This window comes from Odocoileus virginianus, chromosome 4 (genome assembly GCF_023699985.2).
Source record: "Odocoileus virginianus isolate 20LAN1187 ecotype Illinois chromosome 4, Ovbor_1.2, whole genome shotgun sequence".
NCBI classification, from domain to species: domain Eukaryota; kingdom Metazoa; phylum Chordata; class Mammalia; order Artiodactyla; family Cervidae; genus Odocoileus; species Odocoileus virginianus.
Window position 1 is genome coordinate 88,908,963 of NC_069677.1, and position 19,125 is coordinate 88,928,087.

The window sequence follows — 19,125 nt, forward strand, 5'->3', positions numbered from 1 at the left end:
CCTAAAACACTTTCATCCTAGCTGACAGATACACCTGGTGTAGCTGTCTTACTGTTAGTCACACCTTGAATTCTCAGTGCAGTTTCTACGTTGTCCCTTTATTGAATGCATACCTGGGCTCCTTCATTGCCTTTCTCTCCTTTTGCTCCAGGAAGACCCTTGTCACCCTAAAACACAGAGAACGATAAACTCAAATTCTCATTTCCTTAATGAGAACTAACTCAGAGGGTTTTCATGATACAAAGAGAAGGTTCTACCTGTTCTCCATTTAACCCATCAATTCCACTTTCCCCAACTTCTCCCTGAAAAGACAGACGTGGTCAGAATACAGTGCATTGCATTTATGTGGAAAGAAGTCAGACACTAAATAAAAAGTCTAATTTTGTGTTCTATATACATGCTCTTTGCTGGGCTGGCCCTGGGTCATATTAAAGATTACTGAGTCATAGAAATTGTCAACCAAAAATAAACATTGCCTGCAATAAAAGGCATTAGTAAACAAAATGAAATGATCAGCAATAAAAAGGAAGGTCAACAAAGCTTCATTTGTACAATCTACTGGTCAATCACCTCAAAAAGAAAAGTATTTCTAGGTAACAACAGATGGGCAGATAATGATGTTTGGTTTCATACCTCCTGTCCATTTAGTCCCCTGCTTCCCTGAAAACAGAAAGGACAGGGGGCGTTAGTGTGGGGAAAGGAATCAACGTGGGGAAGGCTTCACAGTGTTTGTGCAATCCTTACCTTCGGGCCGTTGGCACCGAAGCATCCTTTAGTACCTTGTTCCCCCACAGGTCCACTGGCTCCTCTTTCTCCCTAAGGAAGAGCACATACTCAGATGACCTTTTCCCATTGTCATCTGGAATCTGTCTTGGAAATCTGACAACCTTTGTGTTGGATAAAAAAAAAAAAGAGCAACTGCTCATGGGTTTATAACCCAGAATTCATGCTTATAAAAACTGAGAGTGGAAGTAAATCAGAGGTACTCTGATGACAACCCTCTGTGTGGGATCCCACCTGGATACTCTCCAGGGTGGGGTAGGATATAAATAAAATGGACAGACAACGGCTGGCAGCTAAAATGCATTCTCAAGATTTCAGAAGACATTCCGGGAACAGACAGTGAAGAATTGATGAGACATCGGAGCAGGATGCTCTAGGTATGATCTAAGCAAGGAGCAGATTTCTTAACCAAATTCCTTCCCTTTCTCTCTTTCTATCTTTAACCCAAATGCACTCCTGCGATCCTTGTCTTGGTCATCCCACCAGCCGGTGCAGCCTTGTGAGCTGAAACAAAGATGTCATCCTCAGCCATTCTCCCCGCAAGTGATCACCAAGGTACATCCATTCAACCTCCTTAACTTACCTATTCACACTGCCCTAAGCTTTGTCCTGCATCTGCTGCTTGACACCTGCTCCCTACCTTGTCATCCTCCATGAAGTTGCCTGAGCATGCTTTCTAAACCCATGCCCTAGCCGTTTTTAACCCTGTGCTTGAACATCATAGAAACAGTGGAAACAGTGACAGACTTTATTTTTTGGGGCTCCAGAATCACTGCAGACGGTGACTGCAGCCATGAAATTAAAAGACACTTGCTCCTTGGAAGAAAAGTTATGACCAACCTAGACAGCATATTAAAAAGCAGAGATGCTACTTTGCCAACAAAGGTCCATCTAGTCAAGGCTATGGTTTTTCTAGTAGTTGTGTATGGATGTGAGAATTGGATTATAAAGAAAGCTGAATGCCAAAGAATTGATGCCTTTGAACTGTGGTGTTGGAGAAGACTCTCAAGAAGACTCCCTTGGTCTGCAAGGAGATCCAACCAGTTCATCCTAAAGGAAATCAGTCCTGAATATTCACTGGAAGGACTGATGCTGATACTTTCACCACCTGATGCGAAGAACCGATTCATTTGAAAAGACCCGGATGTTGGGAAAGACTGAGGGCGGGAGGAGAAGGGGATGACAGAAGATGAGATGGTTGGATGGCATCACCGACTCAATGGCCATGAGTTTAAGTAAACTCCAGGAATTGGTGAGGGACAGGGAGGCCTGGCATGCTGCAGTCGATGGGGTCACAAAGAGTCAGACACGACTGAACGGCTGAACTAACTAAACATCATTAAGTGATGCCCATCAACTGAAAGACACCTTCAAGTCTTTCTCAGAGTATTCAAGACTCCCAGAACTCTGGGTCTTGAAACGTAATCTCCTCTCACCATGTCCTGGATACTGGACATGTTGACCATATGTCATTCTGCAAACACACAATTCTCCGACTCAGTTACACACTGTTGATCACACTGTTCTCCCTGTAGTAGAATATTCTCCCCGGGGCTCTTGGCCTGGAGAAAGTTCTATCTCTTCTCAGATGCCACCCAAGCATTACCCCCTGTCTGCAGCCTTCCTCTCAGGCTGTCACCTGAGGCTGTTCGGTATTTGCAATTCCACACCCTATCGCTGCACCTCATATACCTCTAGCAGAGTCCTCATGTATAACAACTAGACCTACTGCTTCTCATTTGTCTTTCCACTAGTCTGGAATTTACCTGAGATAGGAGCAATCTTTTTTTTTTTTTCTTTTTTATTTCTGTGGTCTAAAGCACTGTGCCTGGCACATGGAGAGATGCCTTAAGATGCATTTGTTAAATGAATGCTGAGTGTATTTATGATGAGGTCTTTGATAAATAATGTGATAAACTGTAAGATGCTTAATATACACTTAGTTAATGGATGGAAGGAAGGAGAGAAAGAAGGAAGGAAAGACAAATGGATGAATAGATGCAAGAAAGGGCAAGGTCCTAGATAAACAGTGTGGTGAATGGGTTTACTCATGCAGAATGGAAGGGGGAAAGGGCAGTGATTTGACTCTTCGAGTGAAAAAGAGAAGTTTTTCATTGAGTTGATTATACAGTGTTGGTGGATAGTCCAAGAGGGAACAATAGGTTAATAAAACACTGGTGACCTGGAAAAACCTCAGACTTTGCGAGTGAATCCTTAGAACTTGACTTTTCTCGCTTCCTTCTGAATTGACACAAATGATCTCATAGCGTAGATACGTTCTTAGGAATAGATGGAGCTGGAAAAAAACCTCGACTTACAGCAGTGCCCTCCTCTCCCAAGTAGCCTTCACTGCCTTTAAAACCTGGAAGTCCCTGGGAATAAGGAAAGGAAGGGTACATTAGCACTCCATAGATCAAAACTCAGAGGTAATCAAGCAATAATTCCTCAACTTCACAGTTTTACTTTATGTAGAGTAGTATGAGTTTGCAAAATACAGTCCTCCCCCTCCACAAACTAAGCCTGCATTTACACACATAAAAACAAACGGAATTTTGAGAGAAGTATCCAGATAACCCAAGGGTGGGTGTGTGAGAAACATATTTTCCATAGCTCTCTCTGGGGTTTAGAGCTGGGGTTTATAGAGCTGGAGTTTTTTTCCTAGACAAACATTCAATGAACACAGCTATATTTGCCCCTGACAGGCTAGAATTATCCTTTTTCATTAAAAATTCTCTTTGAGGATTTATGCTACATGTAAAATACACCACACATATTTCTTTCCATTTTTCCTGATACCTGTTTAAAAAAATTCTACCATTCTCTGTACATGAAATCAAAGGATTCAGAAAATAATTAGTCCAAAACTTTCTTTAGAGAGACAGCCATGGTGATTTGGAAGTTACAGTACTATCTATAAATTACCCCAAATCAAACACACATGTAAGTAAGTAGTACTGAAATTGTTAAACACACCCATAGTATGTTTATGCATATTTGAACATTCCCTCAAAGCCCAAATCATATTTTCACATAAGGTACCTTAACTTCTTTGGGTTAGGAAATATATGAATCTGTTGTTAGTTACTGTCTTTAGACTTGGTCTGTTTTTACTTACATATTTCTGGCAATATTTTGGTCTGGGTAGAGCTGAATGAAACATCTTAGCATCTCTTGCTGTGACAGGGTGATCTGATCTAGCTTTTCAGCAGACTACACAACTTATTCCCCATGTGATTTAAATGACTGCAGCCATTAAAAATGGAAATTAAAATGACTCCTTAGTATTTAGGAGGCTTTCATTATTCAACACAAGAGATCCCAGTTGGTTTTTCTGCATCTTGTCATCACTGCCATGACACTGGATAATCAACAATCTAGGCAGTTTCTCTCTCTCTCTCTCTTTTTTCTTTTTGGCTGTTCTGCCTGGCATGTAGGTCGAAACTATGCTCCCTCAGTGGAAGCATGGACTCATAACCACTGGACTGCCAGGGAGGTCCCATCAGCAGTTTTTCTCTTGATGCTTGTATAAAAAGGTTTTTTAAAAGACTCCAATTTAGAAAACCAAGAAGAAGCCTATCTAATTGGACATATAAGCAGCGTGATAAATGGTTACCTCAAAGGCTCTACATAGGAGCCCTTATTTCTACCTAAACCTGTTTCTGAAAAACATACTACATTCAAGTAAAGTGAGCGAATGTTGCAACTAAAATCACCGTTTTCCCTGCTGGTCCAGGGTCTCCCCTTGCGCCATCTCCTCCAATGCACTTGCAGAATAAACAGCAGCACGTCCTTTCCGCAACATTGACCTTGAGGGGGGTAGGAATACATTACACTTGATGGTTTCACTGCCCAAATCACACTCACACGCAAGCTCAAGGTGCTCTAGAGAGGATGAGGGAGACAGTCTTTACCCTTCATCTTTCCTTCTGTGACCTGCATTCTCTGCCAAATGAGGAATTCAGAATCAACTCAAAGATGTTTTTGTGTTCTCAAAAAGGCATCAGTTTAGCCACAGGCGATTCACTGCATGCCAGTTTGTTAATGGGATCTCCTGTGCCCACACCATCCCAACACTGACCATGGCATTTTTAATTATCCTGTATAATGCTGCCCCTAATAGTTTGTTCAATAAAAAGAATACATGCCGTTTTTTTTTTCTTTTCTTGTTTTGTGAAATATTTGTATGCTGGAGAATTTAGACAACTGTCCACTGTCACATTGTTTGGCATGGAGTTCAATGGTCAACACTTCTAGAACAGTTTGTGTGGGACAGGATTTCAAAGACAACAATTACATGTTCAACGTTCGGAAGCACTTGCTATATAGGGTGGGCACATGAAGAGATTTTATACTCTGGTTACATTTTATACTCTGACCAAAAAATGTATTATATATTTTTAAAATTTGAGTGAATTTCATCCTGGGCCTAGTTATTCATCCCCTGAAAAGTTGACATAGCCCATCACATTTGGGGGGCTTCTCTTGTGACTCAGTCAATAAAGAATCCAGTGACCCTGGTTCGTTTCCTGGGTCGGGAAGAACCCCTGGAGAAGGGAACGACAACCCACTCCAGTGTTCTTGCCTGGAAAACAATTAACCCATAAGATTTATTTTAAGGAAACTTCTGTCTGCAACAAATACTGTGCTTTGCCTCAGTGGGGTAGAATCAATTTCTGTGTTGAGAAGTTTCCCATCGAAATTCTAGTGTGATGAAAAATGAAAATATTTTGTTATAACCATTTCACAATTTCTCCTCTAGATTGTTTCTTATTATATACTGTTTCTTTTCTGATATTAGAAAATCCTCTGTTTTTTCCCCCGTAAACCTCAGAAAACCCAATAAAACTTGAAATGTGTGAAACCAAACAACAACAGAATGGATTCTGTGATTTTGTATTAGATGATATCAATTTTCTTTGGATCACTAACATCCTACAGCATATTTTACTATTAACATTAAAATGGGCTATTTCTAAAATTAAACATTTCTTATACAGTATTGCATTTATATGATATCTAAAAGCTGATGACCTTGTTTGAAGAATAACTTCCTCCCTCTATGAATTACCAATTTTACATTACAAATTTCAGAGACAGAAAAAAATTTTGTAAAATAGATACCATTTTCCCATGTAGAAAGGAATTACAGCTAAACTTCCACGTTAAGTTACAACAAAACTTCTATATTCTCTAAGCAATTATTTGTACATAATTACTACACTGAACACACTGTTCAAATATCTATATGCAAGATGTATTGTCAGAAGGTAGCAGGAGAATGGATAAAGAAGCTGTGGTACTTATATACAATGGAATATTACTCACTCATAAAAACGAATGCATTTGAGTCAGTTCTAGTGAGGTGGATAAACCTAGAGCCTATTATACAGAGTGAAGTAAGTCAGAAAGAGGACAACTAATATCGTTTATTAACACATCTATAGAGAGTATAGAAAGATGATACTGATGAACCTATTTGCAGAGCTGCGATAGAGACACAGACATACTGAACAGATTTATGGACGTGGGCAGAAGGCAAGAAAGGAGACAGTGGGATGTATGGAGAAAGTTAACATGGAAATATGGTGGGATGTATGGAGAAAGTTAACATGAAAACATATGCATTATCATTATGTAAGCTAGACAGCCAATGGGAATTTGCTCTATGACTCAGGGAACTCGATTCAGGGTTCTGTAACAACCTAGAAGGGTGGGGAGGGAGGTTTAAGAGGGAGAGGACATAGGTATGCATACCCATAGCTGACTTACTTTGATATTCGGCAGAAACCAACACAGGAGTGTAAAGCAATTATCCTTCAATTAAAAATAAATAGAGCTTCCCTGGTGGTTCAGATGGCAAAGAATCCGCCTGCAGTGTGGGAGACCTGGGTTTGATCCCTGGGTTGGGAACATCCCCTGGAGAAGGAAATGGCAACATACTCCAGAATTCTTGCCTGGAGAATCCCATGGACAGAGGAACCTGGCAGGCTACACACAGTCCATGGGGTCTCAATAGCCGGATACAACTTAGCCACTACCACCACCAAAAATAAATAAATTTAATTATAAAAAAGAAAGTAGCAGGCGCTAGCACCTTATTGGGAAGTGTCTTGATATGCTGATTACAGATTTTATAAACTATAAGCAAATTGCAAATTTTCACTCATTAAAGGTGAAAGCAGTCATAGATAACTTGAAAACCTTCACCAAACTAGTTTGAATTCTTGTATGTTTCAGGATTGTGATGCATCTTATCTAGGGGTTAGGTTCTAAAAATAGACCATAAGGCAAAAATTTCCATCAGTCAAGACAACTTTTAAACATCTTTTTGTCATAAAGTACAACACGGCAGGTCCATCATCATGTCGCTAGTTTTTCTTCCAAGATTGGAACTGATGTTCTTTTTTCAACTGAACTCTGTGGAATCAGCTCTATTCACAGGCCATTTGCAGAGAAAACACATATCTTAAACAGCAGAATCATATTCAGTGTGGTGAATTTTGGCATTTAGTATTTGCAAGGAATGCGAAAACTGGCTGACTAGGGGATCAGCCAAGTCACTCTTACGGCTTAGACACCCTTTGGTAGTATATTTATTGACTGTAATTTGGGCAGGATTATAGGTGCTATTTAGTTTCTTCTTCCTTCTGTTTTTTCTCTTGGCCAAGCATATAAATTAAACATGTTTTCAGACATAGAGAACAAACTTAGGTTACCAAAGAGGAAAATTGTGGGGGAGGGATAATAAGGAGTTTGGGATTAATATACACACTACTATATATAAAATAGATAACCAACAAGGACCTACTATAGAGCACAGGGAACTATACTCAATACTTTGTAATAACCTATAAGGGAAAAGAATCTGAAAAAGAATATGTGTATATATGTATAGGTATATATAGATATATCCATATATATGGATATATAACGGACCTAGAGATTATTGTACTAAGGGAAGTCAGACAGAGAAAGACAAATGCCATATGATATGACTTACATGTATAACTGAATTACTTTGCTGTAACCTGAAATTAATACAATGCTGTAAATAAACTATATTTTGACAAATAAATAGAGAACAATATCAAAAAGAAACATGCTTTGACACTGCTCTATGATATGACATTTCTTTCAAAACACCCCCTCATTTTGACTTTTCACAAAATCAGAAAAGCCTGGTTCTACTCCCAAATGAACAAAATTCGTTCACATTCATAAGCCCAAATATGAACCCTATATACAAAACAAATAGAAAATTTAAACTCATGAGCCTGAGTAACTCACCAGGTGCTTTGACAATTGACTCCCAAGGTCCCTCATCCCAAGAGTGAGCTGTGTCTTGTACTCAAATCCTTTCCCAAATTCAATGTACAGAAGATCAGCCAGGTCGCTGGAACTGGTGGGTCCATCCAGAGCAACAGTGATGAGGGCGTTCAGGCCTAGCCAACACAGTCAACAATTCTCCAGTTAAGGAGGGTATGGCTACTTTAACCTCTTTGCCTATGTATGAAAGTTGCTATTCCAGGAAGCCAGTCGCAAGAGGAACACTCATTTTACAGTTCATTCTCCCCCACCACACACTGTGAAACTGACAAGTGACAAGATCATCACCAGGGAACAAAATAATTACCATTTTTCAAAACTAATTAGGTTGGAGAATAATTTATATAATATATTATAACAGATCCTTGAGGTCTTGATGACTTAAAGTAAAATAGTGAGTTTAAAAGACTCCGCAGAGAAAAGGGAAGCCTCCTACACTGGTGGTGCAGCCACTACAGAAACCATTACATAGGTTCTTCCTAAACTATAAACAGAGCTATCACACGATCCAGCAAGCCCACTCCTGGGCATATATCCAGACAAAACTATCACTCGAAAAGATGCATGTACCCAGATGTTCACGGCAGCACTAGGTACCACAGCCAAGACATGGATGAAAACTATTCATCAAGAGATGAATGGACAAAGAAGGTGCGCTACATATAGTATGCATATTACTCAGTCATAAAAAAAGAATGAAATAATGCCATTTGCAGCTACATGAATGGACCTGGAGATTATTGTACTAAGCGAAGTCAGACGGAGAAAGACAAATGCCATATGATATCACTTATATGTGGAATCTAAAATACAATACAAATGAACTTATTTACAAAACAGAAACAGACTCTATGCTTGAGTCTTCACAAACATAAAAAACCAATTTATGGTTACCGAAGGGGAGAGGAGGCGAGGAGGGATAAATAATGACTTTGGGATTAGCAGACAAAAACTACTATACATAAAATAGACAACAAAGTCCTACTATATAGCACAAGGAACTGTATCCAGTACTCTGTAACAGACCATAACGGGAAAGAATTTGAAAAGGATTGCATCTCTATATATCTGAATCACTTTGCACTATGCCACAAACCAACACATTGTAAATCAACTATATTTAATAACAGTAATAAGGAGTCCACAGAGCATACTAAAGCACAGAGGAATCCATATGTCAAGAACGTAAGTATTCTAAATTTTTGCCACTTGAAAGGGAGGCCCTTGGAGCAGCAGTGGTGCCTTCATCTGGAAGCTTATCAGAAATGCAGAATTTCAGGCCCCATCCAGACCCGCAGAATCAGAATCTATATTTTAATAAAATCTCCAGGTGATTCACATGCACACTGAAGCTTGAGAAGCGTAAGTCTAAGTCACAATCCGGCTGGAATTACACGTACAAGAGACAGTTAAAGGTCTCTTGTAAGGCAATATGGAGCAAATGTCATAAAACCAACCAGAGCTGTGACTCATAGACTCTGGAAGTTTATAGATCAACACATTTCAAAGAAAACTTTTAGAAACTAAGAAAGGGTTGACTTATTTTATAAAGTAAGGATATTAAATGGTGATAGTAATAAGCCAGGCAATCATTAGAGTGGAGGTAACCATGCAACAACTGTGCCCTCATTTATTGATAATTACTATGTGCCTAGACGTTGGCTAAGTGCTTTACATGCATTATCTTATTTTTAAGATATAAATACAACATTATAGGTAAGTATGATTACAGCTCTATTTTACAGATGAGCAAACATTTTCACCCAACAGCATGACTCCAAAGCTTACACTCAAAGGGCATTTTAATAACAAAAATGTACTAAGGACGTAATAATAAAGGCCAGTCCTAAAGTTGGATAAATTTAGTTTTATGAAAAGATAACCATTTGGCATACCTTTTCTCACTTTATTAGGGATAGGTGAAGAATTCTTTGGATGGAACTTAAAAACCAATGGATCAGAATAAAGAATATTCAAGGAATTGGCAGAGTCAAGAGTGCTTTCTTATATAAGTTTCTATATGACTTTGAGAGGAAAAGGAGAATGAAGAAAATGCAGTTTCAGAGATACACTGGGGAGGTTCAAGTTCTACAAGCGGCAAACAATGTGGTTGCTGACACGAACTAAAGGAAGAAATACCAAAGAATCAGGTGACTAACCTGTCCTAGTTTGCCGGAACTTTCCTGGTTTTAGTGCTAACAGTCTCTGGTTTGTCTCAAGCAAACAAAGACAGGTCACTTCGAAAAGTGAGAATGATGGGGAGAAGCGGTCTCAGGGCTGGGAGAGGCCATGAAGAGTGCCAAGTTCATCAACTGGTGTCTAATGATCAAAAGGAGGCATGCCAAGGGGTCTATCTAGAAGGGGAAAAGATCTCACATCTGATATTTCTTCTAAGTCCCAAGAAAGGTAGAAGTTTAAGAGTTATGAGAACCATGGGGTTGTTGATTTGCAGGAAGTACACATATAAACTTTAATTTGTAACTCAGGATTCCCTGGCGGCTCAGATGGTAAAGCATCTACCTGAAATGTGGGAGACCCAGGCTTGATCCCTGGGTTGGGAAGATCCCTTGGAGAAAGAAATGGCTACCCACTCCAGTATTCTTGCCTGGAAAATCCCATGGACAGAGGAGCCTAGTAGGTTATAGTCCATGGGGTCGCAAGAGTCAGACATGACTGAGCGACTTCGTTTTCTTTCACTTTCACTTTTCTCAGGACAGAGGACTCCAATCCTGATCGTTTCAGACTCATCTGGTTCATATGATCTTAAACACAAGTGTTTTCACTTCTTCTCTGGTGGTTCAGATGGTAAAGCGTCTGCCTACAATGCAAGAGACCTGGGTTCAAGTCCTGGGTTGGAAGATCTCCTGGAGAAGGAAATGGCAACCCACTCCAGTATTCTTGCCTGGAAAATCCCATGGATGGAGGAGCCTGGTAGGGGTTGCAAAGAGTTGGACATGACTGAGCAACTTCTCACTTTTTTCAATTCTTAAAAAATGAATTAAGAAAAAGAAGCTTTCAAAAACTGGGAGAATAAAGAATCACTGAGTAGATTCTAGAGTACTGGATTTTTTACAGTGAAAAAAGTGATTCAAACTCCAATCTACAGTACAGTTCAGTTCAGTTCAGGCACTCAGTCGTGTCGGACTCTACATGGATTAGTTATAAAGTGACATCCATCCTGAGCATCCTTTCCTCCTGGTCTTCTCTTGTTCCATGGTGATGGCTCAGTTTACACGTACAGAGTCTGGGGCCTCAAGTTAGAGAGGCTCTCCTGGGTTAACAGATGAAGGGCCCAGCATCAACTGAAATCATCTACGTTAAATATGGGAGGTCACAGCCAGAGGTGCTCTTTGTTTCAACTGAGAGACATTCAACACCTTTCAAAGAACATTGTGGCCCACACCCTTTTATCTTTCCCACTGAAAGGCTGTAGCTACTGTGAGTCCTCCAACCTTTACCTCTTTTTCAAAGTTGTTTGGGCTATTTTGGGTCCCTTGCAGTTCCACATACATTTTGAACCTTTTTTTGTACATTAACAAATATCATGCTTTGATTTTGATTGTGACTTAATTGAATCTATAAATCTGTTTGGAGAGAATTGAGATTTAACCATATTCAGTCTTTTTCATCATTGTTTTAGTAATTTTCAGCAAACAGACAACTATGTTTTGTTAAATACATTCTTTGGCATTCCCTGTCGTGTGTACATTGCAAATGGCTTTTTAAATTTTGTTCTTCAGTTTTTCACTATCAGCGTTTGGAAATAGAATTGATTTTGAATACTGAAAAAAGATTCTAAATTTCTGAGGATGTTAAAAATCTAGCTTCTGAAGTCAAAACTCATTCACCAGTTTTCCTCATGAATTGGAAGAAAGAAGATTGGTCTTAGAAATCTGGGTGTTCCAAGAGAAACTTTCTGGAGAAAACTCTGATCTTGTCTGCAAAGGTACATCGTCCCCCCCAAAAGAAAAGGTGAAATTGAAAAAGCCTTTCCTATCCACCGGAGGGTCCTGTTCTCAGTTTTCATTAATATTTCCTCTTCAGATCAAGAATAAAGGCCAAGACAATAGAATAAAGAGAAGCAGCTTTAGTAAATCCAATAAAAATAAAACCCTTACCCTTCAGCTGTAAATTCAGTGAATTTTACGATCCGTTTAAGATGGAGAAATGAGAACCAGTAAAAAGACAAAATCTAGTGTGGCTCAGTGGTAAAGAGTCTGCCTGCAATGCAGGAGACATGAGAGACGCAGGTTCGATTCCCAAGTTGGGAAGATCCCCTGGAGAAGGGAATGGCAACCCACTCCAGTATTCTTGCCTGGAGAATCCCATGTACAGAGGAGCCTGGTGGGCTACAGTCCATGAGATCACAAAGTCAGACACGACTGGGTGATTAACACTTTCACTTTCAATCCACCTCTAACAGTTAACCAGAGAGACAGGCCAGAGGCCCTAGAAGCAGAGTCTGAGATACCCAGTTAGATGCCCATGATTTATTGGGGAAGAACTCTCTAAAGAAAGGAACAGAGGTAAGCAGGGTCAGGCTGGGGAAGGAGCTGAGCGAGACAGTGTTTCAGCAAAAGTCTAGCTTCAGCCTGATCCCGTGGGGAACTCTGGAGCCTGAGTCACGCCACACAATTGGCATCCAAGTCTCTGCACTCCACCTGCTGCCCAAAGATGGGGACAGGGAGTAAACTTCCAGGCAAGGCGGGTGAAGGGCAGTTCCTCAGAGAAAGGGGGAACCTGTGGGTAACATGTGAGCAGCCAACACTCATAGCAGCTGGACGATGAGGGAGCCTGTCTGTAAGGGGTCTGGGTGGGGTACCAGTAACATCCACTTAAAAAAATCTGTTTCTATTCTTAGTCAACCCCAAACATGTGAATGCATTTTCCTTCCACTGATCCGTATTTTAGTACAAATGGCCAATAAATCAGAATGAGCATTGGTTCCTAAAGCCAAAAGCCTGGTGCCAAAGCTTTAAAAACTCATTAACACCATAGTTGGTCCATCTGTCATCTGCAAGAAGGAACTGATTATGAAGTCCCAAGACATGAGTAAACTTGTCCACCAACGCTTGCAACTCTGAAAAGTTAAAGAGTGTTAGAAGAAAACTGTCCAACTCTCCCATTCCTTAGTCAAGCAGAAACGTACATGGTTCACTTCTGCTGACACTTAAGACATAGAAATATTAGATAGCATGGGGCAAGGGAGGCAGGAACATACTCCAGGAAAGCTTAGGAAGAAGAAATAAAGTAAATCGAGAGAAAGGATAAGACACTATATTCAGTGCTATTTCGTATGGGGAGGAGGAAAAAAGTAGATGCCAAAATGTTGTGAGAGCTTGTTTGCCTTCCCAAGTGCATCCAGAGTGGAGAGGCTGCAAAGTCAGAGCTATTTGAGAGTCTGGAAGTGTAAGAGCGGGGACTCAGTTTTGAGATTTTAAAGGTTGTCAACACTCCTTTCCCAGCACTCCCTATGCTTCATACCTTCTTTTCTAAGTTCATCAGATTTTTGTTCAAGTTTTTCAACATCATCATCCAATCCATCTGAAAATAAGAGGGCCACCTAGAAGAGTATTCAAAAAAGAAAAATGAGTAAAAAGGAAGTCGTTGCAACCAAAAACCAATAAGTAAAATAAAACTAAGTTACCTTTCCCCGAGCTGCTGACTTATTCTGAAATGCATCCCACAGAGAACCCAAGTGGTTTGCGTTGAGAAGAGATGGTCCTTTAACTGTTATATCCTGCAAGCTGTTCAGTATGTTTTCACTGTAGATCTCAAACTTGGGGGAATATTTTCCCGCAGCATTGGTCACTTGAAAAGCCACACTAACCTGAGTCTCCGTGCCCACCTCACAGCTTACCCCATTGAGGGAGCTGATGGCACGTAAGACGTCTTGAAGATACGTTTCCATCCAGGACTGGCCTTCGAGCAAAGTCTGCCCATTCTGCTGAGTTGAGATGTCAAATCCCACCACAACGTCCACAAAGCAATCTAGGATTCAAGGGAAAAGCATACTGCATTAGACTAATAAAGAACTTTATCTGACTTGGATGTCATGTTTGAATCATGAGACTTGGAATTCTTGTTTCCATCCCAGTTATAAAGTCGGAAAACAAGGAAGAAGATGTGAATACTGGGAAGGCTCAGAACCACTCTTTCACAACCTGTTAAAGTGGGGTTTTTTTGTGGTTTTTTTTTTTTTTTGCCCCCAGCATCTATAAAATCTAGATGATTCTATAACAAAGTTCTGAAAGATTGCATTGTGTCCAGTGAAGAAGCTATGAAGAGTCACTTAAATAGCTGAAACATGTTGTGGAAATGTTAATAGTCCAAAAGAGGAAATTCATTTCATGCTACCTATCAACTGAGGTCATTCAACAAATATTAAATTATAATTAAAAGGGAAAAACATTTGAAAACAGAAAGTTGTTTAGAAAAATAAGTTAAAACAACAACAACTCCTAAAGGAATGATTTTGATGATTTAATCCCTGAACAGAAAACCATTGAATTTCTAGAACACGTTACTGCCTTCAAGGAAAACACTCTCTTGTGAACAAACAAAGATGCCAAAATGTCACCATTGAGTGCTCCTAGGAACTGTCCTCTTTAAAATGGAGTATTTTAGCTTTTTGCCTAGATTACTAAAATTAAAACCTCTAGTAAATAAGTTCCCACTGTTTATTTAACTAATTCAGATTGATGAATGAGTCCATGATAATGTGGTCAAAGAAACGGAATTTGGGGAACAGTCCAGAGGTGGCAGCCATATGTCTAAACACAGTTAGAGAGAGTGGATCATTAAGTCAAGGGGGCTCTCACGGAATGGCCTTGCAGACTCTACAGAGATGTCTGCCCTCAAATCAAGAGCCCTTCAGAGCTAATAAGAAGAGGCAGAAATGGTTTCAAAAGTGGGCTAGGAAGAAGGCGAAAAGTGGATTTCCAAAGAGAAATAATGAAGGATGGTAGTCGAATAGCAGGAGTGGGAATCTAAAGGGGGCGAGGACTGGCTGCCAAGGGTGGTAAAAACAAGTAAAGCAGTGCTCTGAGAATCTGACAGCTAGAATGTGGAAGCCGGGAGTGGGAAGGCAGCGTTTAGTTCAGCCCTGTACAGGTCACTACTGTGTGACTACTAAACCACTTCTGCCAAATCTCTTAAGCTCTCTGAGCATTAACTTTATTGTCTATAAAAATAAGAAGATTATATATTTCAAGATAAAAAGCACAAAAAGAACAGGGAAAAGAAAGGATTGGGCAAGATAGTAACAGTCTCCTGGTTCCCTTCCAAACTCCAAAGCTGATTTTAATTATCTGACTTATAAGGAAAGCCCTTAATTGGAATTAATGATGGCAGGGTTTTAGCATTAAGAAACACTGTCAAACAAATGAACTTACTTAAGAAACGGACTCACAGACATAGAGAAAAAGCTGATGATTGCCAAAGAGGGATTTCGATGGGGGAGAGACAAATTGGGTCAGTAGATACAAACTACCATATACATAAATAGAAAAGCAACAAGGCGCTATTGTGTAGCACAGGGAATTATATTCAATATTCTATCATAAACCATAATGAAGAAGAATATGAACAAGAATACATATGTACAACTGAGTCACTTTGCTGTGCAATAGAAATTAACACAATGCTGTAAATTAACTATACTTCAATAAACTTTTTTAAAAAGAAAGAAATATGGTCAAGATAGTAGGATATATTAATAAGATTAGAAGACAGATTCTGGAGAAAACACTTCAAGTGAAAAGTTGGGCTGTTGGTGGTTATTAGCTGGGATAAGAGAAAATTTTCTTTGGAGATTTAAAAGAAGGGGGTATCTTAGATAAAAAAAAAGAGAGAGAGAAAGATCTGGAAAATATAGTTAGGTAAGTGAAGTGAAAGGGAAAGTTGCTCAGTCGTGTCCGACTCTTTGTGACTCCAAGGACTATACAGTCCTCATTAAGACAGGAACATAAAGAGATCCTTGTCAAGGAAAGTTGGAAATGATCATCAATTTTTTCTGATATTTCCCATATTCCTTGAGTCAGTTCCTGAAGGCGTGTCCACTCTGTCCTTATCAGACTGGCCTTTGGTTGAATGTCTTTTTTGACTGATCTTCCATGATAATATGAAACATAAGAGGTACTTTCAATTCTTTGGCTACCTAGTCATTCTGCTTCTGCTGCTGCTAAGTCGCTTCATTCATGTCTAACTCTGTGTGATCCCATAGACGGCAGCCCACCAGGCTCCCCCATCCCTGGGATTCTCTAGGCAAGAACACTGGAGTGGATTGCCATTTCCTTCTCCAATGCATGAAAGTGAAAAGTGAAAGTGAAGTTGCTCCAACTCTTCACGACCCCAAGGACTGTAGCCCACCAGGCTCCTCCGTTCATGGGATTTTCCAGGCAAGAGTACTGGAGTGGGGTGCCATTGCCTTCTCCGACCTAGCCATGGCTCCATGTCAAAAAAGGCAGCAAGTCCATATCCTGAAAACTGCTGGGGGGTCTTCTCTGGGTGGTTAGAACATGCAGACTCCAAGAAAAGTCAGGAGACTGGCATGGATGAAGTTAAGAAGGGTTTGGTTTAGTTGCTTAGGGGAATTTGGTGTATATTGAGGCATTAAATGGAACTATAGCTCTGAACTGCTAAATGATTAAAGTTTCTAAATCAAGGAACTCTTGGCAAACTGTCCTTTTGTGAACTGAACTACTCCATCACTCCGTGCACCTGGACTTATAAAATCACTTCAAGATACCTTTGGCAACACACCATGAGAGTTACTAAGACTCACTGCATATTTACACACACTTGTCCTCACGCATTCCTCATGTGTCCCTATGACACATGGAATAAATAGAAATGCTTCTAATACTCATTTTGCAGAAGAAGATGCTGTGGCTTAAAGAGGTTTGCCCGAGGTCTCACAGTTATTATTGTGGACCTCACAGGTGGGAATCAGATCCAGGCCTGTCTGGAGTTCCTACACTGAACGACCTTATTTCCACCACCTCCTGGGTGGCCAGTGATGCTAGGTCATGCAGGTTTCAAATGCTATATTAAGCTGCTGGAAGGGACAGCCTAGCAGTGAGTGGCTTCTTTACATAGTAGAAGCTTTTGAGATATAAACCCGTGATGTCTTAATAAGCTCCAGCAATTCATAGCTGAAGCACAACACTTATAACGTGAACACCAGATAATCTAGACAGCAACTATATCAAGAAAACCTAGACAGCCACTATATCAAAAAATATAACAATCCACAAATGGGTTGGAATCAGACAGACGTAAATTTTAAAATTTGCTTAGTTTGTTGCCTCCAGTAAAATCTGGGCCGGGCTCCCAATAGTCCTTAGAGCTCCCTTTTCCTCATTTGTAAATGGGAATGAAAATATAAACCACAGAGAGTTTGGGAGTTTAATGAGATAATGCATTTATAATATTTTAAAATGCTTGACCCTCTATAGAGGCACAAGAAACACTGATTTTTCCCTCATATCTCTGTGCAGCTAACCATCCTTTCCCATAAACTAAATCTTAAGTACAATAAGAAAAAACAGAAATAATTTAACTGCACAAATGAGAAAACTCAGAAAGGTTAGTGACCGTTCCAAAGTGGTGCATGTTTTATTAAGAAGCAAAGCTGGATGTTCAGGCTTTGAATCTGGTTTCTTTTGAGACACATCAAGCTACTGTCTGATTTCCTTTGATTTGGGAGTTTATTGTCCAAGAAGAGCTGGTATCATCCAGTACATTTGCACAGGCTTTATCAGCTTTATCATTCCAGCCTCATTAGCCCTTAGACCACAGCTTGGCCACAAAGGCCTCACACATTTTTGTTTGTTACAGTAATCACTTGAAGTTTATCTTTAAAGTGTACTTTTCTTATTTATTTATACATTCATGACTTCTGTTTCGACTTTCTACTTGGCTTTCTTTCACCCTACTGAGGACAGATTAAATGGTTCCAAGATCATTTTCAGCCTAATGTGAATAAATGGAAATGGGTATTCCATGTGAAACAGGAAATTCATGTGGAAGGTTTGGCTGAGGTCACCAGGCACATTACAAAGTACGGGAAGAAAGTGGAGTGCAATCTACATCGACAGTCCTGACCAATGGCAGGACTCCTAAGCTTCGGCTTACACACTGGGCCTTATAGAAGGTTTGTGCTTGGAGCCCAGAAGACTTACGAAGGGGACAGTCGGTGTGCTATGAGTCTCTGCCCACAAGAGCACACACACACACACACACACACACACACACACGAAGAGAGAAGATAATGTCCTCTTTAAGTGAAGAGAGAGGCACTTTGAGAGGGAACCTGGAGATGATACAGCCAAGAAATTCTACAGAATGAGACATGATGTCATGTTGCTTTCTACAAAGGAGAGGCACCCATGCCGGAACACCAACATTGGGGGGCTGGAACTCCAGGGTTTCCTGGGGAAACTGACACATAATTGTTTCCCATGGAGTTGATACGCCTGCACATAAGAGCTGTGTTGGGCTTCTCTGATCTCCCATCCAAGAAGGTTTCCCTGGAGGGGCAAAGAGACAGCCGCAGATAAAGCAGGAGGCATCCCTAGATGCCCGGAAGCTGAGGAAGGCATAAGGGAACAGCTGGAATTGAGAGATGCTCCCCTTCCCCAAGGGACAGATGCGCCTGACAAATGGGCAGAAGCGGAAGTCTTTGAAGCAGTCATGGGTGGGCCCAGCTTTGGACAAGGGTTGCTGAGAAAATGCAGTTCTGAAAAGTGCCATCAAGTTAAGAACTTTCCTGGTCCTCCTTGGCCCATCTCCCTTGGCCAGCCCATTCTGGAGAGGCTGGACACCATGATCAGCGAGGAGATGGCAAGGCCTTGGCGGGGGGCAACGAGGGAGGCGGGGAATGAGCGCTAAAATGGTCATGGTGCTCGGCCTGCAGCAGGCACAGTGAACTTGACTGAGTGTGAAGTCTGAAGAGTTATACAAGGATGGACATACTCATCACCAAGAAGAGGGTCATTTACTTCTTTAAAGTGA

The 19,125-nt window shown here is 40.5% G+C and overlaps 1 protein-coding gene across 1 annotated transcript in view; it reads right to left on the minus strand.

The window, feature by feature from the left end:
- LOC110143434 (collagen alpha-6(VI) chain) overlaps nt 1–19,125 on the minus strand; it is a 154,765-nt gene that overhangs the window by 73,577 nt on the left and 62,063 nt on the right. The window contains exons 9-17 of the mRNA XM_070466993.1: nt 13,757–14,100; nt 13,594–13,672; nt 8,071–8,225; nt 4,497–4,589; nt 3,102–3,155; nt 745–816; nt 634–660; nt 258–302; nt 114–167 (exon numbers count right to left, since the gene is read on the minus strand). Coding sequence (XP_070323094.1) covers nt 114–167; nt 258–302; nt 634–660; nt 745–816; nt 3,102–3,155; nt 4,497–4,589; nt 8,071–8,225; nt 13,594–13,672; nt 13,757–14,100 — 923 coding nt within the window. The remainder of the gene's footprint in view (nt 1–113; nt 168–257; nt 303–633; nt 661–744; nt 817–3,101; nt 3,156–4,496; nt 4,590–8,070; nt 8,226–13,593; nt 13,673–13,756; nt 14,101–19,125) is intronic.